The sequence below is a fragment of the Hippocampus bargibanti genome, linkage group LG15 (genome assembly GCF_051943395.1).
Source record: "Hippocampus bargibanti isolate YZ-2025 linkage group LG15, ASM5194339v1, whole genome shotgun sequence".
NCBI lineage: Eukaryota > Metazoa > Chordata > Actinopteri > Syngnathiformes > Syngnathidae > Hippocampus > Hippocampus bargibanti.
In genome coordinates this window covers 5032548-5059965 of record NC_142748.1, presented here as the reverse complement: position 1 = coordinate 5059965, position 27418 = coordinate 5032548, and the positions used below count along the sequence as shown (strand labels likewise).

The window sequence follows — 27418 nt, the reverse complement described above, 5'->3', positions numbered from 1 at the left end:
TTGTCAAACAGGTGCAGGAAGCCATTTTTTCCCCCTGCAGTGGTTTGTTTGTGTGTTTCGGCTGGCTGTGTTTTTAGTCCTGTTTGATTGCTTAATTATGCACTGGAGTCAAACGCATGGCTTTTATCTGTTGATTCTTGTTTGCAGAACACAGCAACACCTTAGGGACGTCGAACCACATCCGTGCCGAGTTTCCCTTTGACAAAATAAATAAATAAAATAAATAACAAGAGGGGGAGAGGATCAAAAATACAGCAAAATCTCAGATGTACAGAGAGTAGAAATTCCAGACGTGTACAAAATGTGTCCATTCCAAGTGCCAGGGTTTTTGTTATTGTCACTTGAATTCTAGGACCTACAGAATATTGAGTTTTAGGATTATATAAACATTTTATACAGCGTTAAAAATCTTAGATTCATCAGGAAAAAAATGTTAATTCCTAAATTATATGAGTCTGGAGTTATGTGAGCTTGAAATGAGGGCGGATGTCCAAAATACAATGCAATACATTTATATAACGCTTTAACAACAGCGCAAGTTGGAACAAAGCGCTAACATGGACAAAAAGGGAAATGCTGCCCCCTTGTGGGAAAAAAAACATTGCCATAGGTCATGGCTAGCGCTTTATCGACACCCAAGCATAAAAAAATTTAATCCGAACAAATCCGGAAATGGCGCTATATGTCATATTTTCAATTACCAAATAAATTAGTGAATGGCAGTGAATGAGTTAATGTTGTGCGTTTGTTGTAGGACTTATCTGCTCGGTATGTATCAAGGAACACGTTTTGATTCAAATTATAGCCGCTCTGTTTTTGGGTGGAGGAATACGGGCTGATGATGTCAACGAGGACTCCGCCCGATGACATTGTGTCTGCGCTGTGGTTCTCCAAACATATAAGCCATTTTCTTTCTGTAACATTTGCCACCTTTAGTGGAATACCGCCTCCCATTAAAGGACAACCGTTTCCACAGGCTGATTAATTCCTTACACAGAGCTTTGTCGCCCTCTTCTGCCTCTTTTTGGTGCAACATGAAGTTATCAGACCAAACAAGTACAGCAAAATGCATTGACGTGATGGAATGACTGCTACAATGTGTCCTTTTTTCGGTCAGGGGCGTTCCTTCAGTGACGTCACGTACGGACTCGTCACCAACTCGAAAAGAAGACTTCCGGAATATTCAGCGCGAGTCTTAAAGCGTAAAATATAGCGGTGGAATCTTTGTAAAATACGCTCAGTAGAAGTCATTTGAAGCCATTTTACAAATTATGGACACAACTTGTCCGGAGACGTCGGTTGTCCTTTAAAACTTTTCGTTTGTTTTATTTTCAAATGCCTTTTTCGGTAGTTCTCGACCTCTGTTTTTGGCACCGCGGAGCCTTTGTGTCCAAGTTATTTTGAGAGAGATGATTGTAATATTCACGCTGAAATTAGCGTGGGCTCCCACAAAGCCCCATTAGATGATGAGCGCAGATGGATCGAAAGAGAGAAGGCGGGAGAACGGCCCGATGATTGATGTAATGATGGTCTAACGCTGCTTCCTGCTCGCCCACTTAATTGTAGCGCTTGCCAATCAGCCGGCACGCTTCGTCTCATCCCAATCGATGAGAGGATTCTTAGGAGACCTGCTGGCTGGATCTCCCGATATGGCCGATCCATAATTGTGCTGAATCGAGGACCGTGAGTCATTTTTGATTGACGCTGCGGGGTGATGGGAGGTGACATAATGGCGGATGGTTTGTGTCAATAACGTCTTGACAAAGGCGGAAATAATAGCCTGGAGGAAATGTCTGTGTTAAATATGTGTTGTCGGTGAGAAATATCGTACGTGGTGTACAGGAAGTGACGCTACGATCTCTTAAGGGGGACGGAAAAATGATGTTTGTCTTCTATGTGGGTTCAAAGTTGCAAAGACGTTTGTCAGATTTTCATAAACGACTTTACTGGACGCTTAAAAAAGAAAAAAAAAAACTAATTTGCTGCCATTCCCTAATTTTTTTTTGTTTTTTTTTTTTTTTGGGGGGGGGGTGACGATAAAGCGCTGGTCAGACCTCTGGCAATGTTTTTTCACTTCCACAAGGGAGCAGAATTTGACTTTTGTCCATGTTAGCGCTTTGGTAAATAGCCAGCTAGCTAGCTATTTGCCATCAAGCTAGCTATCTATTTGCTATCTGTCTAGCTGGCTATATATTAGCTATCCAGTTAGCTATTAGCTGTCTATCTGGCTCGCTATCTAGCTGGTTAGCTATTAGCTACATATTAGCTAGCTTTCTATCTATTTGAGTTACTTCCGGGTTGAGTGAACGCTGGCGCGTGTGGCTGCCACTGCTCAACCACAGAAAATCTTTATCATGTGACTCTAAAGTGACCTTGAGAGTTTTGAAAGGCACTTGGAAATGAAATGGATTATTATTATTATTATTATTATTATTATTATTATTATTATTATTATTATTATTATTATTATTATTATTATTATTAATGTAAATTTCTCCACTGCAAGACTAATAAAGGCAAATCAAATTATTATTATTATTATTATTATTATTATTATTATTATTGTTACAGCTTTAGCTCTTGTTAAAGCGCTATATAAATCAATATGTATTGTATTGCGTTTTGTACAGCCGCCCCCATTTCAAGCTCAGATAACTCCAGACCCATAAAACTTAGGAATTAACTGTTTTTTTTTCTGATGAAAGAGGAGAATCTAAGGTTTCTTATGCTGAATGTCGACGTAGTCCTTAAACTGAATATTCTGTGGGTCCTGCAATTTGAGTGAAAATGACAAAAACCCTGGCACTGTAGCGGACACATTTTTGCACATCGTCTGGCAGTGAATGAAATAATAATGCAAATGTGGGGCAAAATCACAGGACTACTTGAAAAATTGCACTCGGAACAGTTGCCCGGGTAACGTATCTCTGCGTATTTACGCTCAAAGTCAAAACTAATTCCGCGAAGCAGGAGTAGGGATGCCTTAAAACGATGTTATCACTCCGATGGCCCCTTCAGGTAATTGTTATCAGCGTTAATTCTACCGCCGGAAATGAAACGCTAGCGTCGCATCTGCATATCAAAGCTTTCGCCAGATTTCCCCCTCGCAAATTTTCACGCGGCTTCTGAGTCGGAGGTTGATTTGACGGTGACCCCGGAAAAAACTTCGGAACACGTTTATCGGGTTGTTCGAAACAATACTCGTTTGTTTCCCGCAGGCATGACTCGAAACCGGCTTCTTTGCCACTTCACGTGTGTTCAATGTTGACGTGGGACTGTGATTAGTACTTGGTATAAATAAAAAAAAGCCGGAATGTGAATGCTGATTTTCTCTGTACTTTCCCCAAGCTGAGCATGGAACAAGCGGGTTTGACTGCTTTCGGGTTTGAAATGTGGGTATTGTTGTTTTTTTTAGGTTTTCAATTCAGTAGAGAAAAAAAAAATAGAAAAAAAATCTCATTTATTTTAATGTTGCTGCGGTGTCTTCTTCCATAAATAGGAAATACTGTATACTTCTATTTTTATTTTGAGGAATCAGCTTGGTATATTTTTGAACTAGCGTCATTCTTCACTCCGGGGGGTCGTCTTCATGACGCTCAATTCTTACGTGGGAAGAGTTGGCTTTTCTCACGTCTGTCAGCTTGTCTATCGGCTTTGGTTGAGCTGTCAGTCAAAGGCTGTCTGGTTGCTTGACTGAAAATGGTGTTTTTTTTCTTTGTCTTTCCCAAATCCAATCAGCAAATGATAGCCGAATCGGAGTCGCGTGTTGTTTTAGTGGTTTGAGTAATGTGTTTACTGCGCGGATGTCAAACAGGATATTCGTCATTTGGAGGCAAGGGGGCGGAAGACGACATTAATTCATGAAGTGTAACATAGATGTGGAAAAATTGCGTTTTTGAGTCTTGAGACTCTCAATGCACATTTAACAGATTCACAAAAACAGGGTGCGATTGTCAAGGAAGAAGCGTATGAAGAAATTTAAAAAGGTATCATAAAATACATGTTCCGCATAAGAAACATTTCGTCTCACGAAACGCTTCTATTCATTCATTCATTCATTCATTCATTCATTCATTCATTTATGTGCTTATTTATTTGCTTATTTATGTATTTATTTAGTTAGTCGCTTGTTGATTTATTTATTTATTTCCCTGTTTAATTATTTGATTGTTTGTTTATTGTATTATATTTGTGTATTTCCCTTTTTTATTCATGTATTTATTTGCTTGTTTATTCATGTATTGATTTTTATTTATTTATTTATTTGCCTGTTTAATTATTTGTTTATTTGTTTATTTGCTTGCTTATTTATGTATTTATTATTTGTGTATTTGCTTTTTTATTCATGTATTTATTTGCCTGTTTATTCATGTATTGATTTTTATGTATTTATGTATTTATTTATTTTATTTATTTATTTATTTATTTATTTATTCATTTGCCTGTTTCATTATTTGATTATTTGTTTATTTGCTTGCTTATTTATGTATTTATTATTTGTGTGTTTGCTTTTTTATTCATGTATTTATTTGCCTGTTTATTCATGTATTGATTTTTATGTATTTATTTATGTATGTATGTATGTATGTATGTATGTATGTATGTATGTATGTATTTATTTATTTATTTGTTTAGTTGACTATTTATTTATTTGTGTATTTGGTTGTTTATTCATTCATTTATTTGCTTATTCATTAATTTGTTTATGTATTTGATTAATTTATGTATGGTTTATTTTATGTATTCTTTCTTTTTTTCTTTCTTTCTTTTTAATGTTGTTTACTTTGGAGGGAGGTGTCGGAGCGCAGTCACAGCTCATATAAGAACAGACCGTCTCGTTTAGCCTATACCACGAAGGGCAGACTGTTTTAGTTTTAACACAAGTATGCAGCATTTTATAGCGCAGCATTGGCAGGCGTGCAGCGCTTCAAGGTTTATCCTATGATCTTCATTTGCTTCGCGCACTTTTTTCTAACCGCATGCAGAAACCTGTCCATTATGTTGGGGAAATCATCTTTTGTTGGTTTTTAATTATCAAGGAATGAAGCACACGAACATTCGTGATTGTCTGCTTTAATTTGACATCCTTAGACTTGTTCTTTGTTGTTGTAGACATTTAGCTCATTCCGTTAGCTTCGCCTCCTAGCATCTGGACACTCGGCCTAATGAGCCTCTCCCTGACGTGTCAACAGCATCTGTTCCATGCAGCTGCATTTCGCCCCATGCTCGATTGAAGTTCTGGTGCTTGCGTCTGCCTATCAACCCCCTTCTGCCAAGACAGAGAAGAAAAGGGCTGCACAGTCAAAACAAGTGATGCAAGCCACTTCTGATGAGGAGATTATAAAAAATAAAACACACCAAATGCAAGTCTCAACTCGAAGTCACATGGGAGCAGGGCGAGTTTGTTTTGCATGTTGTTTCTTATTCTTTGCTGTTACGCATCAAACCAAGCAAGGTTTCAGATTTCCCATCCCAATTCCTACGCTTCATTTTCCAGGCATGTACAAAATATGCCAAATCCATTTTTTTGTCAATTCTAATAATTGTCCAAAACAAATTATACACTGCAGCTGTTTTCAAATACAGCGAGACCTCAATTTACGAACTTAATTGGTTCCCAGACAGAGTGTGTAAGGCGAAAAGTGTGTATCTAAAAAAAAAAATCCCATAGGAAACCGTTAAAATGGGAATAATCCGTTCCCGGGTTTCCATAAAATATACTTTTCAACTAAATAAGCCTTAAAACTACCCACAACATACCTTATTCTATGTATAATAAATGTGCTATTGTATTGTAATGAAATAAATACACTGCATTGTATCATAAAGTCACTTTATTTGCATTTGTGATGGTCATTGATGGCTTGATGGAATGGCGTTGGAGGTCGAAGATCAAACGGAATTGCTGTTTGGAAAGAGAGGCACATTACATGAGGACTGTAATTAAATAAATAAACTGTGCTGTAAAATAAAGTTTTATTTACCTTTTTGATGGTCGTTGATGGCTTATGGAAGGAGAGTCACCTTCCATAAGGACTGTTGGTAACTTAACCTCTGGTGCTGTTCGGTCGTGTGCTTCCGCCGAAGATCACTCCGCCAGCCGTGGTGGGTGTGAATTATGAAAATAGTGCTTATTATAAGGTTTAATTTTCATAAATTTTACGTTTGTAAGACGAAAAGTTTGTAAGATAAGGTGTTTGTAAGTTGAGGTCTCACTGTATACACCCCCTCTCTATGTGCCGTGTAGCCACGGTTCAAAGCAACCCACTGGAGTTATTTTACTACACGTCACCGCTTCCGGTCGCATATAAAACAACTGATGGTGCGTCAACCTAAATCAGGTTCTAAGTTGGTTGGATGGAAACGGGAAACGGATTGTACAGTCATTTCCCCCAGACGCGTAGTCATAAAGTGACAGTTTTGCATTTATATTACATCGTAAATGCCTATTCGATGTGCACATAAAGGAGAGGGAGTGTTTTGAGCGTTTCGGGCGTATCGCATTCCTATATGATTCTTGCCGTCGCCCTGATTATTAATGTCAGTGCAGTGTGGATAAAGAAAAGACCATATGTTTAGGAATCACCAAAAAGGATTACGGTTTGTTGTTGTTGTTTGCAAAACTAAAAAATGAGGGAAAAGGGAATCGGAGAGGAAAAGTGACTTTGGCATTGTTAGGCCTGCCGAGGAGAAAGCGGCTTGGCAAAGTGGCGCGGATTAGTGCGCGGGCAAGTTCGGCTATCCTCCTCCCCCATGCCTACCCCTCGTGGTGCGACTATGCCTCATATTTAGTTAACTCAGTGTAGGGGATAATGTTTGTCCGGCGCTTATTCAAATATGAGCTTTGGAGCCTCAACACAAGCTGGTCTAAAACAGAAATCAATGAATAAATAAATAAACACATACATAAATTAATTAATAAATACATAAATAAATAAAATAAATAAATAAATAAATAAAAGACACTAAATAAAACACACACACACACACACACACATACCACCACACATACATACACACTTACATAAAAACAAATAAACAAATAAATTCATTAATAATTAAATGAAGAGATAAATAAATACAAATAAATAAACAAATAAATAAGTATAAAAATAAACAAATAAATACACAAATAAACACATACATAAATAAATAAACACACACACACACACACACATATATATATATATATATATATATAAATTAGAATCCTAATTAGATCCTTAGATAAATAGATAAATACATAATAGATGAACAGATGAATAGATCCTTATATAAACAGATAAATACATACATAGATAAACAGATGAATACATGCATAAATAAATAAATAGTTGAATAGATCCTTAGATAAATAAATACATAAATAGATAAATAGATGAACAGATGAATAGATGAATAGATAAATAAATACATAAATAAATACAGTCCATAAATAGAATAAATAGCTACTCGATTATAGTCCCTTAAAGTGAGCTACTTTATAAAAATGGCCGTGAGTGCAAACTTGAAAATTTAAATATTTCATTGACTTAAAAAAAATCTGCACCCAATGTTCTGCTCGGTATGATGAAACAAGATCTCAATGTGGGTTTCGCGGCTCGCACGCTGACCTTAAAGTCTTTAGGTTTGTTTTGTGCTTCTGAGGTCGGAGGTTGTGCTAGTGTAGGCGAGGTATTCCGACTTCCCTCCCCACGTCCTGCTCACTCATGACCTGGACGAGATCGAGACATAGTACAAAATGCATCTTGTCCTCTCCTCCTCGTTTTCACCAAACGTCATTGCACTTATTTTATCCTCCGGCTTGTTATTACCTCGCCAAAATGCAAATCCCATCCCCAATATCCCGCAACCCCGCTGTCATCTTCAGGGCTAAGGCCGTTCTCCTCCACTTGGACATCAGCATTCTCCCGACGCTCTCATCCCTGGGAAATGTTCACATCGGTCATAAATTGCCGGCCCTCTCGCCAAATGTGTTTTTCTCTGCTCATAAAAGCCTTCCAGACAGTCCTTATAAATGTTTAACAAGGTCAGCTTTGCATTGCGTAGCCATTTGAAATGTGATTTTAAAAATATGGATGGAAATAAATAAATACATAAAGAGAGGGAAAAGGCTGTTTTGTGTAACAGAACAACTGATTTCATTTTCATACTGAATGTACTTGATACACTCCAGATTTTTTATTTCTATATTTTGTGGTTGTTTATTTCTGTCTCCTTTCATCTCACTGACTTGTATGTTTTTTTTTGCATCCGGTTCGCCTTCCCGCCAGCCCTTTCCTGCGAACCCTCCACCGCCATCGTCTCCTGGCTCCATGGTTTTCCCAATGAGTATTTTTATACGCGCCGAACCCTGTTTTCCTGTCTGCTTATCAACGCTTTGTGCACTCCACCTAACAATTTGCCAACACGGTCTTACCACAGGCGCTGGTTGGAGTCACTTTACCACGCCGTGACGTCTGTCTTCCTTCTCTCTTATTCCATCCCATTTATCAAAATGTGCATGTACGCTTCCTCTAATAATGACGCCGCTGCTGATCTTAACTCATTCACTGGCAGATGTGCAAAAATGTGTCCACTCCAGCGCCAGGGTTTTTGTCATTTTCATTCGAATTCCAGGACCCACAGAATATTTAATTTTAGGACTAAATAAGCATTCAATGCAGCATAAGAAACCTTAGATTATCTTCTTTCGTCAGGAAAAAAAAAAGTTAATTCCTAAGTTATATGGGTCTGGAGTTATATGAGCTTGAAATGGGGGCGCTGTCCGAAATACAATGCAGGACATACATATTGGTTTATATAGCGCTTTAACAAGAGCTGAATCTGGAACAAAGCGCTAACATGGAAAAAAGAGAAATGCTGCCCTCTTGTGGAAGGGAAAAAAAACATTGACAGAGGTCTGGTCAGCGCTTTATCAGCAAACAAAACCTGAACAAATTCTGGAATGGCGCTGTATGTCATATTTGCAATTCCCGAATACATTTGTGAATGGCATTTGGGACCCTTTCAGCCAGATATTATTTATTTATTTATTGTTGCAACCTGTAAACTGTAAATAGTCTCATCAGTCCCCAATAATCACACTGTTTGCATGGTTTAGGCCCACAATTGTTTCCAAGGCAACACAGTTGTGACTAAGTACATTGGAGATCAACCTTTGACCTGTAATTCATTCGTCCAAATATTTTCGGACAATATTTTCTGCTTTTTTTTTTGTGTGTGTGACAAGCTCCAAAATTGTTTCAAAGGCGAACAAGTTTGATTTTAGTCACATTAGCATGCATCTCACCTTTCTTGCTTGTTGCTAAAATTTTCCATCCTGGCAACTTTTGTGATGCTCATTGAATGAGTTTTAAAAAATGCACGAATCTAGGCAAGTGCACACGGCTCACAAGTACAAAAACTTCATGACTTTTGAAGCATGATGAATGACTCCGAGTGGGTCATGTAGGTGCTTTGTATAGGTAGCGATGCGAATATAAGATGAAAAGTACATGGTGGTGCAGTTTTCAAGTGTCAGCTGTCAAATGAAAAAAAATGTATTGGAAGAATGAATGATGCAAGAAACCTGCAATGGCGACAGGGCATTGAGCGTCCAATCAGCTTGCTTCAATTTTCTTTTGCCCTCGGGGGCATGTTTGATATGATATGCTGCGATGTATGAACCCACGCTGGGTTACTTTTTGACATAATGACCTTGGCTGTCGCGTCATTTCCGAAATTATTGCAGTTCCTCGGATACGTTTGAGGATTCAAAAAGAGGTCGTAACATATTGCTGCAATAGTTTCACCAAGTCCAACTAAATGTAAAATTGCAAATGTAAGCTGAATTAAATCGAGTGGGGGGAGAGAAAAAAAATATTTGCCGCTATGCAGAAATGAACTATTAATGCAGGAACGGAAGGCTTGAATATGGAACAGCCCGCCAAAAAGCAGCATGTGTCTTCCGTTATCTGTGTTTGAGCTTCCCTCCTCCCCCCCATTAGGGAGCAGCCCGCCGGCGTGGACGAGTTGGCAGAAATAAACATATCAGACTTTGTGGTTATTAACAGAAAAGGCCCTTTTTGACTCTAATGACGCCCTATTAACAAACCCACCACCCAACCCATTTAGCATCATCGGCATCTTGGTGATTTCTTGCTTTTTTTTCAAGTCCGAAAGCCACGAGAAATTAGGAAAATCCATTAGCTATGTTTCCACCCCCATCCCCCTGTACTCTATATTGCCGTTCATGGAAGCGTCGTCCCGACCCCGTGGGCTGAAGGAAATGGCCGGGCATTAATGGCGCCTTTGATTACTCTCCTGTCACTAATGTAGCCAACATGAAAGTGGAAAAAGAAGAGGCGGTTAGTGGTGGGGATGACTTCTCTGCCCGTATCAAAGGGATTCTGAAGGCATCTCCGGTATGCGCGTCTTTTCAATCCTCCACCGCTAACCCACGAGCTCATACTGGCTTCATTTTAAGCCGTTTGCGTGCGGATGTGGCTAAATATTGACACTGACATATAAAAGTCTATTTAAAAGGGAAAAAAGTTACATATAGTGTAAAATATTAACTCATTCACTGCCATTCATATATATATATATATATATATATATATATATATATATATATATATATATATATATATATATATATATATATATATATATATATATATATAAAACATCCGACTTACGACCGGGTTTTGCTCCGACAAAACAGTCGTAAGTCAAACGGTCGTAAGTCGAAATGCATTCAAAATGTCCGACGCGAGGTTTATCTCTTTTGCTATCTATTAGTCGTCTAAATAGCTAGCTAGCTATCTATAGTTATCTATTAACTAGCTAGCTAACTTTATCTATTTGAGTTATTCTGGGTTGTGTGAACGCTGGCGCATGTGGCTGCCGCTGCTTACCCACAGAAAAACTGATCCTGTGACTGTAAATTGATGTTGAGAGTTTTGAAAGGCGCTTACAAATTAAATATATTATTATTATTATTATTATTATTATTATTGCACTGTATTTTGGACAGCCACCCTCATTTCAACGTCATATAACTCCAGACCCATATAATTTAGGCATTACCTCTTTTTTTCTGATAAAACAAGCAAATCTAAGGTTTCTTACACTGTATTGAATGTTTTTGTATTGCAAAAACTCAATATTCTGTGGGTCCTGGAATTCAAGTGACAATGACAAAAACCCTGGCACTCGGGTGGACACATTTTTGCACATTTCTGGCATTGAATGAGGTAATAAGCAAACTTGATACCCGGCATCTAACCATTGATTTCATCTTTGTTTTGTTGAAACACTTGTTACCGTTTGCACCATCACTGCAGAAAAAAAACATCCAAAATGTCTTGTATTTCGCTGTAAATGACATCATGCTAGCATTAAGTAACATAATTGCCACTTAAGCCGCATGATTACTTGATCACATTCTTGTAATACAATTTCATCGCGCGCAGATTCCACCACCGAGCGCTCCTGAATCTAGATAAGGTTTGCAAATGCGCATTTAAATGGCTTGATGGTGGTTAATAATCCGAGGCGGGTCTGCTCGTGCATGATGAGCTTTTAAAGCACGTTGTGTTATACGACCCAAACTGACCCACTCCGCCCCGATGGTAATCTATTCCCACCAACAGCGTTACTAACAGTGCCCCGCTCATCCAGTGCCGTCCTCCTCTCGCAAGAAATGCACCTGTCACTGATTTTCTCTTCCGCTTGCCTGCTTTGCCATCCCAGCCAGAAGTGGGATGCGTTCCTCCGGGTGTGCCTTCAGTGCGACTCAGTTTATTTGATGTGAAGCATGGCCTCCCTGACTGAGCCCGCACAATAGTTGCAATGTGCTCACAAGGGTACTGCTTTGGTGTGGTAATAAATCTTGGCTGCCATTTTGTTCTCCTTCTCCTGAAATCTTTTTAATTCTATTAGCGTCGACTGTTCAAGAGCGGTCTGATAAGGCACAATGAGGGCCACACTGGAGTGGTTTGGATGGCGCTGGGGCTGCGACACTGTCTCAAATATTTTGACTGTGGAAGTGTGCGATCGTGAGCGAGGCTCACATCATTGCTCTCGTGGTCTGGTTAGGGCTGAAACCCTTGTGAGTTCAAAGATCTATCTATCGGTCGGTCGGTCTGTTGGTCTGTCGGTCGGTCGGTCGGTCAGTCTGTCGGTCGGTCAGTCTGTTGGTCGGTCGGTCGGTTTGTCGGTCTGTCGGTCGGTCGGTCTGTCGGTCGGTCTCTCTGTCTCGTTCTGTCTCTCTCTCTGTCTCTCTCTCTCTCTGTCTCTCTCTGTCTTTCCCTTTCTCTCCCTGTCTCTCCCTGTCTCTCAGACCCTCTGTCTCTCTGACTCTGTCTCTCCCTGTTCTCTCTGTCTCTCTATCTGTCTCTGTCTGTTTCTCTGTCTCTCTCTCCGTCTCTCTGTCCAACTCTATCTCTCAGTCTCTCTCTCTCTCTCTCTGTCTCTCTCTCTCTACCCATCTAGCCATCCATACATCCGCCCAACCCACCATGCACAACCCGATAAACACTAATTGTGCGACCTCCATAGTCCTACACGTCCTCTCTTGTCCTTCCTGTTCTGAACCCATCAGGACGTGAGCACACAAATGAGAGACCATCTCGATAGGTTCGCCCGCCCGCTAATAAATCCATCCGTCTCCACGGGTGCAAAATTGCAATCGAGAGGGATTTGAGGGAAGGAAGATGGAAACCTGCGTCGAGTCGCATGGTCATGAATAATGGACGGCGCCGGAACTTTCCCATCAGGCTCGGCGACAGCTCAGCATCCTCCTGTGCCATTGTGGTTACAAGCAGATGAAGGCCACTCGCACAGCGGGAGAAGCAGATAGAACTGCAGAGAAATGGCCCGAGAAGTGAGCCAATGGATGAGACAGACGTGCTTTGAGAGCTGAACAAAAAGGTTGATAATTAGCAGTAATTGTTGTTCCGAGAGGGAGAGGAGGAGGGGGGAGATAAAAGCCAATTAGTTTGGGATATTTTTTTTGTTTAGCTCAGAAAATGGTCTCTTTCCATTTCCTTCTTTTAATGAAAACAACTTGTTTTCATCCTGCATGAAGTCATCCTGCTTTTGTAAAACTGTTTTCATATACATGACGCACCAAAGAAATGTTACAGTTGTGTTATGTGTCCATTAGATGACAATACAATACAGCTTTATTTATACAGCGCTGTCAAAATCGCTGCAGCTCTAATGAAGCGTCTTGCAGAATATTTTTAAAATGTCCAAGAAATCAGAATATCGATCCATGTATAAAGCGCCTCGTATTTTCACTCAGCTTTTGGATTGGATTGGATTTCTTTTATTAGTCTCGTAGTGGAGTCATTTACATTTCACAGCAGTAAAGTTTTGAAAGGAAGATGAAAGGAAAGAAAGATGTAGAAAAACAAAATACAGAGAATTTGAATACAGATTTGAGAAGATCAAATGCTCTTAGTTGTGCCTTATAAAAAGAACTATGTCAGAAAACGTCCCATCATCATCTCCGCAGGAGCGTTCATCAGCACGCATAAAACCAGAGAGCATAAAAAGGCAGAATCTTCCCCGTAGGTGCACCTAATGTAGTGTGTACGTACGTCACGTGGCCCACGCATCCAGTGAGGAAATAATGCCAGCTGACCCGCAAAAGGTCCCGTGAATAGCAACGCGCTGTCAATACATAGCCTCACTTGGCAGTCTTCCCGCTGCACTGGAGCGCCGGGGGCTGCAGGCATCAAGTAAAAGAAAGATGGGCCATGACAGAGCTGTAAAGCAGCAGCTCCGTATTTATTTACACACTGGCCGTCCTCATAACAACAAGCATACAGGCGACGGCAAAAGTTGCCGGCACGTTTGAAACGGGACTCAAGAGGCTGTTTCATGTGCTTTTAATCAATCCTGCCTTCAAGATGAATAATCTGTAGTGTTAAAGCATGAAGGACATGATGATAATTTGATTTTTTGGGACCTTTGAGGTGATACGGTGAGCGAGGTCAATAATCTGACGAAAAGTTCTTAAATACAGTGATACCTCAGCTTATGAACGTAATTGGTTACCAGAAAGTGTGAGTAAGGCGAAAAGTTTGTCTGCCAAACATTCATTTCCCATAAGAAACCATTGAAAATTTGAATAATCCGTTACCAGGTCCCCATAAAACAATTTTCTACTAAATAAGCCTTAAAGCTACACAAAATCTACCTTATTTTATGTATAATAAATGTGCTATTGCATTGTAATTAAAGAAATAAACAGTACAGTATAATAAAGTCATTTAATTTACCTTTGTGATAGTAGTTGTCAATGGATAGCAATGGTCGATTTAGCCACATAAGTCACACAAACGCACACCTCGTTCGTGTTTTTTGATGATCTTCTCCTGCTCGACCGTAATTTTCTTTTGTGTCCTCTTCGGCTTAACACTAGCCTGTGGTGGGGTCTTTTTTGGTCCCATAGTAGCAAAAGTACTCCACTCGATAACAAACCACGTCTGCATTCAAAGAGTTTGGTTCGTTTGCCGAAAACTAGTTCGTATGCCAAGATTATATAGTCACAAATTTGATGTTCGGGAAGGTGAAGAGTTCGTAATCTATAGCGTTCGTAAACAGAGGTATCACTGTACTTGAATGTGATGGATAGGAATAAAAAAAAAACAGGTGTGTGATTGTTTGACGGTCCTTCCCTGCAGGCGGAGAGCGGCCATTGTTGACACAATCGGAATAAAGGAGAGGCTTCATCTATCTTGTCATCAAAAATCAACACGCTTGTTTATGTGTGACGCTTGTAGTGGGAGTGTGTGCATGTGTGTGTAGCACTCCGGAATGAGATTCTTCTCTTTGGTCCAAGCGCTCGATAGATCGATGTGGAGTGGAAGGCACACACTCAGCAGAGCCAGAATAGCTCTGGAAAAGGCCACAGCAATCAGTCTTAGCCCAGCATGTCCCATAATCATCCCGTAAAGATTGAAAGTCGGAACGGGAAGGCGATTTCACAAACTGGAGACTGGAGACACTTTCAAAACGCAGCAATTAGAAGCTCCGATAAATAAGAGTCATGATGTAAGAATTGTCTGTACTTATTTTCTTTTTTTTCTTATATGCTTCAAATGCAGCAGCGGGCCATTTTAACTCATTCGCTGCCATTCATGAATTTATTTGGGATTTTAGAATATGTAGTTCAGGTTTTGATTTTTCTTGCTGGGGTGCCGATAAAGTGCTGGTCAGACCTCTAGCAATGTTTTTTACCCTTCCACAAGGGGCCAACAATTCTCTTTTTTCCATGTTAGCGCTTTAACAACAGTTTAAAATGGAACAAAGCTATATTAATCTATTGACTAGCTACCTAGCTTTCTATCTATTTGAGTGACTTCCGGGTTGAGTGAACGCTGGCGCATGTGGCTGCCGTTGCTCACCCACAGAAAAACATATCCTGTGACTGTAAAGTGACCTTGAGAGTTTTGAAAGCCACTTATAAATGAAATGTATTATTATTAGTATTATTATTAACCAATATGTATATATTGCATTGTATTTTGGACAGACGCCCTCATTTCAAGATTATATAACTCCAGACCCATATAACTTAGGAATTAACTTTTTTTTCTGATGAAAGAAGATAATCTAAGATTTCTAACACCGCATTGAATGTTTATGTAGTCCTAAAACTCAATTTTCTGTGACTCCTGGAATTTGATTGACAATGACAAAATCCCTGGTACCGGATTGGACACTTTTTTGCACATAATCTGGCGGTGAATGAGTTAAAATAACCGAGAGACAGTGATACTGCTTTTTGTCTCTTAAAAAAAACGACGTGGGTTGAGCTAAAAACCGCAGATTGGCATCCGGTGAGCTAGAACGGAAAATAGAACGTCTTTGTCAAGAATGGCTGGCATTCGTCACCTTGATGGCACTTGGTCATAACGCCGTCGATTCCTCCATGATGTGAAACGATCGCTTTGTTTCTACCGGAGAGAGAGAAAAAGAAGCTTTAGACCATTTCAGGTTCTTTTTCTAAAATAATCACACACTTGAAATGAATATAACGTCCTCGCTGGCGTTATCGCAAGACTAGACAAAGCGATGTTGTCGAGATTATATTTCCAAAGCATCACTGCCTTGTCTTTCCATTCGCAGTGCTGGTATCTAGAATTGTGTAGCATAACGTGATTAATTGGTCGGAATGGCGGCCTTGTGTTGCTGCCGTGTAAATTGGCTCGGCGGCGGCGGCATCATTGACGGGGATTCGTTCTGAAAGCTGAATGAACGGCGAAGATTAGAGTTCGGCTTTTATGCCGCTTGACGAAATGCATCATCTGTCACCACCCACTCCAACGATGCACACACACACACACACACACACGTGTAATCCACCTCTGCTCTAGAAATAGAGATTAGAAAGCAGTGAGGCCTCTTTTATGCGTAAAAAAAAAGGGGAGTGATTCGTGTTTACATTTCTGTTACGGAATTCAATTTCAATCGATTCTCCGTGTTTGTCATGTCTTGACTTGCCGTCTGCGTGCGTTTCAAAGGCCTCTTTTCAAACTCTTTTTTTTCCCCTCCGCCCGCGCGCATCTTAAAAGCATCCGTCTCCACCTGTGTTTTTCCTCCCTGACAACATTTGGATGGATTACAAACCTCCATTTAAATCAAACGGGCCGTCTAATTACCGCAGGTTTCCAACTCCGCCATTTGGAATCAAATGAAAGCGATCAGGTGGCAAGTTTAATGCTGCCTTGTCACAATGCCCGAGCAAAAAGCTTATTAAAATAGAATCTTATAATAAATTTAGACCGGGGCATGTGTTTTGTCCTTGAGTGCCATTTTTTTGTCACCTTTAGGGAAAAGCAAAATATTTTTAACTCATTCACAACCAAACCATGTGCAAAAATGTATCCACTGCAGTGCCAGGGTTTTTGTCATTGTCACTCATATTTCCAGGACCCACAAAAACGGTGACTTAAAGGACAAATTTGTAAAATGGCTTCAAATGACTTCTACTGAGCGTATTTTACAAAGATTCCACCGCATATAGCTATATTTTACGTTTTAAGACTCGCGCTGAATATTCAGGAAGTCTTGTTTTTGAGTTGGTGACGACTCCTCACGTTACATCACTGAAGGAACGCCCCTGACCGAAAAAAGGACACATTGTAGCAGTCTTTCCATCACGTCAATGCATTTTGCTGTACTTGTTTAGTCTGAAAACGTCGTGTTGCACCAAAAAGAGGCAGAAGAGGGCGACAAAGCTCCATCTAAGGAATTTATCAGCCTGTGGAAACGGGCTGATTAATTCCTCACACGGAGCTTGGTCGCCATATTTTGTCTCTTTTTTGGTGATACATTTTCCCCCAATGTTGCCTCAAAATGGCACGGAATGAATTATTTAATCGATTGCAAACATGTATGCTTTCCTCTTCGGTACTATTTGAATCATATTCATAACTGGATGTGTAACAAGAAAGCATATTCCCCGAATCTGAAGCCATTGTTTTGATTCACTGGCAATGCAAGACGTCTTGGCGTGACGTCACGAACTGGGGGCGGGACTTTCTGAAAATGCCCAATTCGCAGCTCAATTGTTTTGCATTTGACTAAAAATATCATACTGCGTGTTTTGGGTATTTTAGATGCTATAAAACGTTTTTCTGATGTCAGGTAGGAAACAAAAAAGTGATGTCAGTTGTCCTTTAACTCACTCTTGGCTTTTACTTGAATATGAGTGAGAGGTGTGCTCGCTGGAAGGAAACAGCTGTCTTGCCGCATAGCCGACCCAGGTTCTGAAGGGCTAATGGAGTAACAAGGCGGGGGTGGAGGTAGAGGTGGGGGTTGGAACAGCACTGTAGCGCCTGGGGAGCTATGACAGCCCAATGCTGAAAATCTATGACAAACGCACACACACCTGGATCACACTGTGAAGGTTATATCGAGAACCTCTGGGCGTTCTCGCCCTTTACTTTCTTATTAGATTGTAAATGTATTAATTATTTTTTTATGTCTCCGCATTGTCTTATCTATTTGGCATTGTGTTTGCAAATAAGGGACATGCATTAACATAATTTGACATGATAAACTGTCCACTGTAGTGACTGCGGGCATGAAATGGTTAAAACAAAAAGAAACATCATCCACACTTCCAAAATGGAGTCACTCTAAAGTCAAAGTCATTTTTTGCCGCGGGCCACATTGTAGTTATGATTTCCTCTCGAGGGCCGTTATGAATTTAGGGAACCCATTAGAATGTTTAAATTCCTTCAAATATTACATATAGAGCACACAACAAATTAATGAATAACTCGTTTTCAAATCTGAAGTCAAGCATAATGACTTTTATTGTGGTTGACATCCAAAAATATGAAATTTTGGCTCAGATTTTAGCAATCATCATGGAATTTAACAAGTTTCATTTGCTTTCGCGGGCCGAAAAAAATGATGTGGCGGGCCCGATTTGGCCCGCGGGCCTTGACTTTGACACCTGTGCTCTAAAGATAGTAGCTTTTCATTTCCTTTTTTAAATTCATTTTTCTCACCTTATTCTTTTTTTTTCCTCATCTACTTTTTGCGGCGTGATACAGTACCACTCTCCGTCCCTGTCAACGATCCATTCCATCATTGGCGTCTTTCTCTCCCGTTTCCCTGCCTCAAGCCCTCCACCCCCTACTCAATCCCATCCCCACCTCCGCTCACATAAACCAAATGTCATCTCGACCATGTGCAGAGCACTTACTCAAAACACAATAGCCTGTCACGCCTCCCCATTTGGGCGCCAAATCTACCCCGCAGACATAAAATTACAGTGCAGCGCCAAGGCGACGGACGGACGGACGGACGGACACTCGGTCGCGCAAAGCACATCCTGTCTTGTCCCGCTCACCGAGCGGCATTTAGTCACTTTATCAAATGTCGCCGCTTCAAAAGGTCAACCTTCACATAGGCCCAGTTCCAGATAAAACAATGCTCTGCCTCCTTTCGTCGCCCCGCAGTGATGATGCTGTGCTATCTTGGCCTCCCATGCTTTTAAAAAAAGTCACCTTTGTCCTCCTGGACCTTTGTGTTCGTATGTGTTTTTGCCACAAAAAAAAAATAGAGAGCTCCAAAAAAAAGCTTGAATCTCTTGAGCTATCTGGTTGGTTAGCTGGCTATCTTGCTAGCTATCTATTAGCTATCTAGCTATCTAGTACAGGGTATTCGACCGGAGGCGAATTCCTTATGTGTTCTACATACTTCTAGACAATTCTGACTCTGACTCTGATTCTGAGCTAGCTGGATTTTTGCTCGCTAGCTAGCTTTCTATCTATTTGATTTATTCTGGGTTGAGTGAACGCTGGCACATTGACTGCCGCTGCTCACCCACAGAAAAAAAAAAACTTATCCTGTGACTTTAAAGTGAGCTTGAGAGTTTTGTAAGGTGCTTATAAATGAAATGTATTATTATTATGATTATGATTATTCGATTAAAAGGTTTCTTTAGCCGTCATCTGTACTTTTTTTATATTTCGCTTCTCATCCAAGAGGCTTCATCAGCGAACTAAAATTTTGCTGGTAGCTCTGCCCCTATATATAAATCCCTACTGTCCAGAGGTGTCTGCGCCAGACATCTGGTCCCTGATCTAAGGTTGGAGGGGAGCAGAGGCTACACTGATTACTTCTATTGTCCTGACTGATTATGGTCTATAACTGGCCTGATTGCCCCGTTTGCTCTGGTATCACCTCATCAGCATAACTAAACCTATAATACTATTATTATTCTCCCCGCTACTTTTGATATACTGAACTATCCCTGCAAATAGATTTCTCCACATGCTGGACTTTCACTCACCTTTCAAATTCTCACACTGCGGTGTGTTTGCCGTTAAATCCGCACCCCCCTCCCCCGCTCCCACCGGGTCCTGTGGCGCCCCTTTGGACCTTGGTAGCGGAGCCAAGAAAGTGTCTGTGTAAACTATGTGTTTACCTGTCTTCCTCTCTATCGTTCCCCAGCTTGTGGGATACTCAAACATTGATGCAGTCGGGACTTTACGATGTGGTCATGCATTTATGTATGTTTCCCCACGATCAAAACATGCATGAACATAGGCGCCGCTCTTTTAGAATTTTTACTCGCAGTCCCTGCCGCCCGCTCCATTTTCGTCCAGAAATAACATTTCGCTCCCTATTTTTGCCTCAGTTCTACTTTTGGAAATTTTTGGGTTTCGCGGTATGCTCCAAATAACTATATTGATTCAAATGAACGTAGCTCCGCAGCTGTCGTTTATCCAGTTTGTCAATGTTTCTCAATCGGCTTCATAATCCATTTGGATAATTAGACGTATGGTATTGGGTCTTATCGCATTTGCTGCCATGCCGGAATTTATTCTGGAAGTGAAAAGTGTGACGTGGTGCGCCATTCCGGAATTTGGTTTTGGTTTTACTTGCGGGGGGTGCCAGTGAAGCACTGGCCAGACCTCTGGCAATGTTTTTTTCTCTTCCACGAGGGGGCAGCGTTTGCCCTTTTGTCCATTTTCGTGCTTTGTTTGATACACCTTCAGCTATTGTTAAAGCGCTATATGAACCAATATGTAAATGTATTGCATTGTATTTTGGACAGTCATCCTCATTTCAAGCTCATATAACTCCAGACCCATATAATTTAGGAATTAACTCTTTTTTTCTGATGAAAGAAGAGAGACTAAGGTTTCTTACGCTGCATTGAATCTTTATGTAGTCCTAAAACTCAATATTCTGTGGGTTCTGGAATTCAAGCGACAATGATAAAAACCCTGGCACTGGACTGGACACATTTTTCACGTCATCTGGTTGAGAATGAGTTAAATTGCTTTATAGTCTTTTCATATTTTGCCTGATGACCACGGTTCTCGTCAATCAATTGTGCAGAACGAAAGAAAGTTTCAAATTCTGGGCATTCTTGTCTCTTTATTTTTTGCTGTTTAGCCAACTTACTGGAATGAAGGGGCAGAGCAAAGGAGCGGCAGCATTTTTTTTTTCAATTGAGTATGAAATTGCCTTCACACAGTACTATCCTTCAGAAAAAAATGACAATTGAAAAAAAATAACACATTTTGCACATTTGTGAGGTCATTGAACGTCACAAGAGCGTTAACGCACATAGACGCCGCGCACCCTGAGCACAAAGAGCAGCTGTAAGCCACAGCTCACGGTCCAAACGTTCACACGCCCCTCCACTTCTCCCTTTCACTCCCAGTGACAACAATAGATGTCACTTCCATTTTTTTGCACTTGAAGCTTAAGACCTCTGCCTAGCAACAAGTGACTAGGATAAAACAAACCGTGAACATATTCAAATACAGTGATACCTCGGTTTATGAACCCCTTGGCTTACAAACTTTTCGGTTTACGAACGTTACATTTATGAAAATGTTACCTTTACAAAGGTAAATAAAACGACTTTATTATACAGTACAGTTTATTTATTTAATTATAATACCATAGCACATTTATTATACATAAAATAATGTATATTTTGTGTAGTTTATGGGGACCTGGGACCGGATTATTCTCATTTTAATGATTTCCTATGGAAAATTATTTTTTGGGATACACACTTTTCACCTTACACACTTTGTCTGGGAACGAATTAAGTTTGTACGCCAAGGTATCACTGTATTGTCTCCAAAATTCAACACCTTATGCAGGAAGTAAAAGTCTGCCTAGCAACAAGTGACCAGGATAAAACAAATCGTGAAAATATTCAAATATTGTCTCCAAAATTCTACATTCAACACCTTATGCAGGAAATATAGATTATCGCAAGGTGAGAGCGATTGTGTGAGGAGGAGGAGAACATCTAGAGTAGAAATCGAGGCCTGTACTGTATATATGTATCTACTATATATGTATGTCAGTTGCATAGCTGTGAGCCAGTCAACTAAGGAGTGGAAAATAAACAAGAGATGAAGAGAGTGTGAGATTCAGCACGGGGGGGGGGTCAGATGCAGACTGATATGAGGCATTAAGCTGTGGAGTCGGCAGAGAGGGAATGAATAAGGAATAGTGAGAAGATGCTAATATAGTTCCGAACCTTGTCATCTTCCTCCTTGCGAGTAAAAGAAAAAATGTCGGAGGTTGTCACTCTTTGAAATTGTTGCTTCAGTGCAAAAACAAACAGTTAAAAAGTAGAGCTCATAAAAGAAAATAAAATAAATAAAAAAAATCAAATACCATGCTGTTGTGTTTGAATTTTTTTTTTTTTTACACATCTGTCCAGCGCTGTTCTGGCTGCTGTTCAATCTGTGCTGGCTTTTCAAGTCTTAAAGTGAGGCGGTTGAGGTGGCGGTGGTGGTGGTGGTGGGGGGGGGGGGGGGTTCTTGCATTTCTTGTAACAGCTTTAAAAGCCGCTGAATGTGTGCAGGAAGCAATTTTTCCACCGGATTAGAAAGAAATACACAGCGGGTACAGGAATGGATGCTTCAGGAAGTGGATTTGGAGTGTGGGAAGGGAAGGGGGGGGGGGGGGGTGTTTGACCTTGAAATTGTCCTCGCTTCCAAAACACTCACTTCCCCAAGGGTGTTGATTGAGATACTATGATTGCGACTCAGGTTTATTTCTACAAACGGTAGTGCCAAGGTGTTAAGTTCCCCTGAACGGGCTTTTCTGTAGGACGCCATTCCTACAAAAGGCTGGCATGAAGCGTCAGATGATTGAGTTTCTCATTTACTTTCTTCTTCTGTATGTCCTTTCAGGCAGACCCGTGAACAGGAGACACCCCCAGACTTCTTCTACTTCTCCGACTTTGAGCGACACAATGCTGAGATCGCCGCCTTTCATCTCGACAAGTAAGATGGAGGATATGTTCAATCAGCAAGTGGTTTAGACTTTAAATGAAGGCTGCTGTTTAATACAGATGCGTACCGTGCGGTTGTTCGTCAGGTGAATTTGTTCGTAAGTTGATGTTAGACGTAGAGCCGTAAGGAAATTTTGGTTAAAATTTTTTATCAAATTTTCTTATGGCTCTAATCGTTGCTTCAGTGCTATATTTTGTATGGAATGTCAAATCAAAGTCATCTTTATTGTCAAATATGCTAATATGCATGACATAAAGCACAGATGAAATGCAAGGCACTTATAATGTGGCTAAAAAAGACAGATAATTGACAACAGACAATACATGTAATTTCTGAATGTAAAGTGAGGTAGTGACGTATGTAAAGTGAGGTATAGTGTCCTATGCAAAGTGACATAGTGTAGTAATGCAAAAACAAACCAAAAAAAAAGGTTGAAGTGAGGTCTTGCAAAAAAAAAAAACCCACAAAAAATAGAGTTCAGGATGATAGTACAGCGTGTAGCGTGTACTCAGGGTTCGGTGAGTGTGGCAGTGGGAAGGGATAGGGGTGGGCAGGGCTGGGAGGGAGTTGAGACTCCTGTATGTTTAAGTCAAACACTGAAAGGGGAAGTATAAAACGAAATTGCTGTAACAGTCGTAAAATAAATTCACATCTACTGTAGTATGATGATATATATCCTTAGGTCTTCAGTAAGCCATTGCTGAAGCTTCTGGCACATAATTACTAAATTACATGCCAGCAACCATTACTTTTTGTGATGCATCGCGTCCTCCTGGACCGATCCTGGATTTCCTCCCCGCCCACATACTCGACACAGCCAATCGTAAGCGAGCTCGGCGGATCGGGGCACGAACACGTAACACTTCAGTATAGCCGGATGCTAATATTTGGAGCCTTTGTACATTTGACGAGTAGACCCTTGAACGTGGAAGCCTTGGGGGGGGGGGTTGTGGCTTTCTGACCATGTCTGCTAAAAGCTGAATCCAAAAGTAGCTCTATCCCCCTACCCCAAATACATTATCTATATCCGACGTTGGCCAGTACAAGGTCAAGTTGCCAATATGCGGGTGAGAGGTGGGGGAGGGACAATGTCCTACTTGATATCCTGCTGATTTTTACCTGGGCCCTGATTGCTAATCTGCACCTCCTCATGTCAGCTCATTAACCACCTGGCAGGGAAGAACGGCAAAGCGGCAGACTACTTGAAGACAAGGGCACCTTTACCTTTAGATTATGACTTATTATTTTACATACGGACGAGAATGCTAATGTTTTTTTAGACGTTTCCGGTCATGGTGTAAATTTGCATAGAGTGATGATAGAGGAATAGTTACAGATGGTAATTTTCTCATATGCCAGCACTGTTTTTGATATGGGAGGAATGTCAGTGCCATTTGACTGTCATCGCTAGACAGCTCTGGGGCGATTGTAAAAAAATTTTGCGCCTGTAACGGGCAGCATTTTCACCCCCCCTGCTTTGTTCAGTGGAAAAGTCGCTGCTTGGAATTGAAGTGGATTTACGTGGAGCAGGAGATGTGAGACTATTTTCGTCAATGGGTGCTACAGCTTCGTGTTTGCTTTCAACATTTAGCTTGGAGTAAATGTGCACAATCCACTATGACGGTTCTGATCCACTGGTGAAAAGGACGCTTTGAATCTCTCCTCTTTCATCTAGAACTGCTTCATGCAACAAAGCGGGTGCAGAAAGTGCACATTATTTGTTATTTAGCTATTTTTGTTGTTGTTTTGACTTTGAAATGGCACTGCGAGAGTGACTGCCTTTACAGCAGCTGCTATATTTGTTTTTCGACTTCTTCCTTTCCTTTCTTCCTCCTTTTATCACTTTGCTGCTGTAAAAGGTAAATGTCTCCTCTGCGAGACTAATAAAGGCTAATCCAATCCAAACACTACAACAGGATGCACAAGTGATATCAAAAAAAGTGGCATTATTCAAAGCTGGTTTTGTGTTTTGAAGCTCCAAAATTATACTTGCATCACTTTGGATGAGACCACAAAAATAAATAAATACTTAAAATTCACTGGCTAATGGCTATCTATTCGCTGGCTTATAGCTATCTATTCGCTAGCTAATAGCTATCTATTCGCTGGCTAATAGCTATCTATTGACTAGCTAATAGCTATCTATTCGCTATATGTTAGCTATCTATTTGCTAGCTAGCTTGCTATCTATTTAAGTTACTTCCGGGTTGAGTGAACGCTGGCGCGTGTGGCTGCCGCTGCTCACCCACAGAGAAAAAACTTCTCCTGTGACTGTAAAGTGACCTTGAGAGTTTTGAAAGGTGCTGAAAAATCAAATGTATTATTATTATTATTAAATAAAATAAAATAAATACATAAAATGAAAAAATAGACCTCAAGAAAAAAAAAGTTTTTAGAAAATGACAGGATGGGTTTAAAGAACAATGATATAATAATCTCGCCCCACCCCCAATGGCACGCGTCCCACTGAACAATGAATGCATCGTCCCTACTTAGCAAAGCAGCACGCTCCTTGACTTTTCCCCTCGAGGGAAGCTTGATAAAAAGAGCGGAAGCATCAGCTGACTACAAAGCAAAAACGCTGGTGCACGCGTATTCATGTGTGTGTTTTCCCTTTTCCATCCCGGCACAAGACGGTTGCGAGGTTCGCAACGCTTGCCCCGTTCACATGTTCACCATCATGGCCGAAGAAGGGTAGCGACGTTGAAACCACTCGCTTCCTTCTTTCAGGCGCCGTGACACATGTGTGCATAAATTGCATTAGCAGCAGCTTTTGTCAACAGTCTGCTACACATCTGGTGCGCTTCTCCATGACCACATACTGGCAACATGTGCATGCGTGTGTGTGTGTGTGTGTGGGTTGAGGTGAAAGGAAAAAGAGGAAACCAAAAGCATGAAAAACCCTGTGCCCATTCTAAATATAAGTCGAGCAATGGTTTGCCAAAAGCAGCACTTCATTTTTGTACATTTTTTCTCTCTTATTTTGTCTGTTCTAAATTAGACCTTGGCAGAGTGAGGCTACATTGCCTCCCAGTGGGGGGCCCCCCGAAACCACACAAAGCCTCCGTTTAAAGCAGCACTAACAGGCCAACGCCGTTTCTCTTTTAGGCTACATTGCCATTAACACACTTCATTATGTGATTGCATTTGCTTCGGTGGGGTGGGAGAAAAAAAATGTTGGCAAAGAGCATGGACCAAAATATATACAGTATAAACAAACACTGTATTTGTTAAAATACAAAATATACTAAAAATACAAAAATATACTAAAAATAAACAAATATGTTGGCACAATGGTGTGCTCAAAGACCCCCGTTTTGGATTTTTTTTCAATGTGAAAAATGATATTTAGATGAGATTAGATGGAACTGTCGCGGCTTGGAATTGAAGCGGATTTACGTGGTGACAGGAGATCTGAGAAAATCTCTTTTTGTCATTGGATGCTACAGCTTCATGTTTGATTTGAAAACTTAGCTTTTAGCAGACGTGCACGTTCCACCATGATGTGTCTCACCCACTGGTGAAAAGGAAGCTTTTATCCACTCAAAGCACTGGCCAGACCTCTGGCAATGTCTTTTCCCTTCCACAAAGGGGGTAGCATTTCCCTTTTTTCCATTCTAGCGCTTTGTTCCAGCTTCAGCTATTAAAGCGCTATATAAACCAATATGTATGTATCGCATTGTACTTTCGACAGCCGCCCTCATTTCAAGCTCCTATAACTCCAGACACATAATTTAGGAAATACAGTAACTCTTTTTTTCTCGTTTCTTACGCTGCATTGAATATTTATGTAGTCCTAAAACTCAATATTCTGTGGGTCCTGGAATTTGTGTGACAATGACAAAAATCTTGACGCTGGAGTGGACGCATTTTTGCACGTTGTCTGGCAGTGAATGAGTTAAAAAAATACATATTTTTAAAAATCCCCTGTATTATTACATCATGTGGGGTTTGAGACAGGAAAAAAAAGGGAAGGTGGTGTTGTTTGCTTTAGCACGGGTGCAAACCCTGCAGAACAAACACTGCTGTGCGGCCATCTGTGCGGCTCAAAGAAACGTGATGGCATTAGTATGTTATTCTACTGTATATGACATTATGCCTAAATAAAGCAGCTAATGCCACTTTCCTTCCATGCCATGCAGATATTCAGTCTGAGAGGCTGGTACTGGTTCCCATTTGCAGTTGTCGGGGGTCTATCAATTGTTAAAGAGTCAGTACTAATGTCGACCCGGTGGCCAAAGATGCATAAAATCGACACTTGGCACGCACAGGGCAAACCTCTTCTTCTTCTTTTCCTTCCATAACAATACCGCAACCTGGTTTTCCACTTAAACTACTCCGGCTAAAGTCGCACGGATCACAAAAAAAAAGCCTTTACGGATAGGAGCGTGAATGAATCTGGCGTGGAATCACGCCAGACCGCTGGTGCATAGCGTGGTTATGGTGCCTTTTAGTGGCCATGTGAGGGATTACGAATTTAAACAAGAATTGTGGGTTTGAGTTGTGATTTTTGGGTTGAGAGGGCATGATCCAGTTTAAAAAAATCTGTTGGTTATTGTGCTTATTGTGCATCTAACCTCCAAAAAAAAGGTGCCAATAATAACATAGCTCAAGTTACCCGATTA

General features: G+C 40.6%; 1 protein-coding gene across 3 annotated transcripts in view; it reads left to right on the top strand.

The window, feature by feature from the left end:
* Positions 1-27418, top strand: part of fam20cb (FAM20C golgi associated secretory pathway kinase b) — a 79721-nt gene that overhangs the window by 47566 nt on the left and 4737 nt on the right. For all 3 annotated transcript variants that reach the window (XM_089015857.1, XM_089015855.1, XM_089015856.1), the window contains one exon: positions 22692-22784. In XM_089015857.1, coding sequence (XP_088871983.1) covers positions 22692-22784 — 93 coding nt within the window. The remainder of the gene's footprint in view (positions 1-22691; positions 22785-27418) is intronic.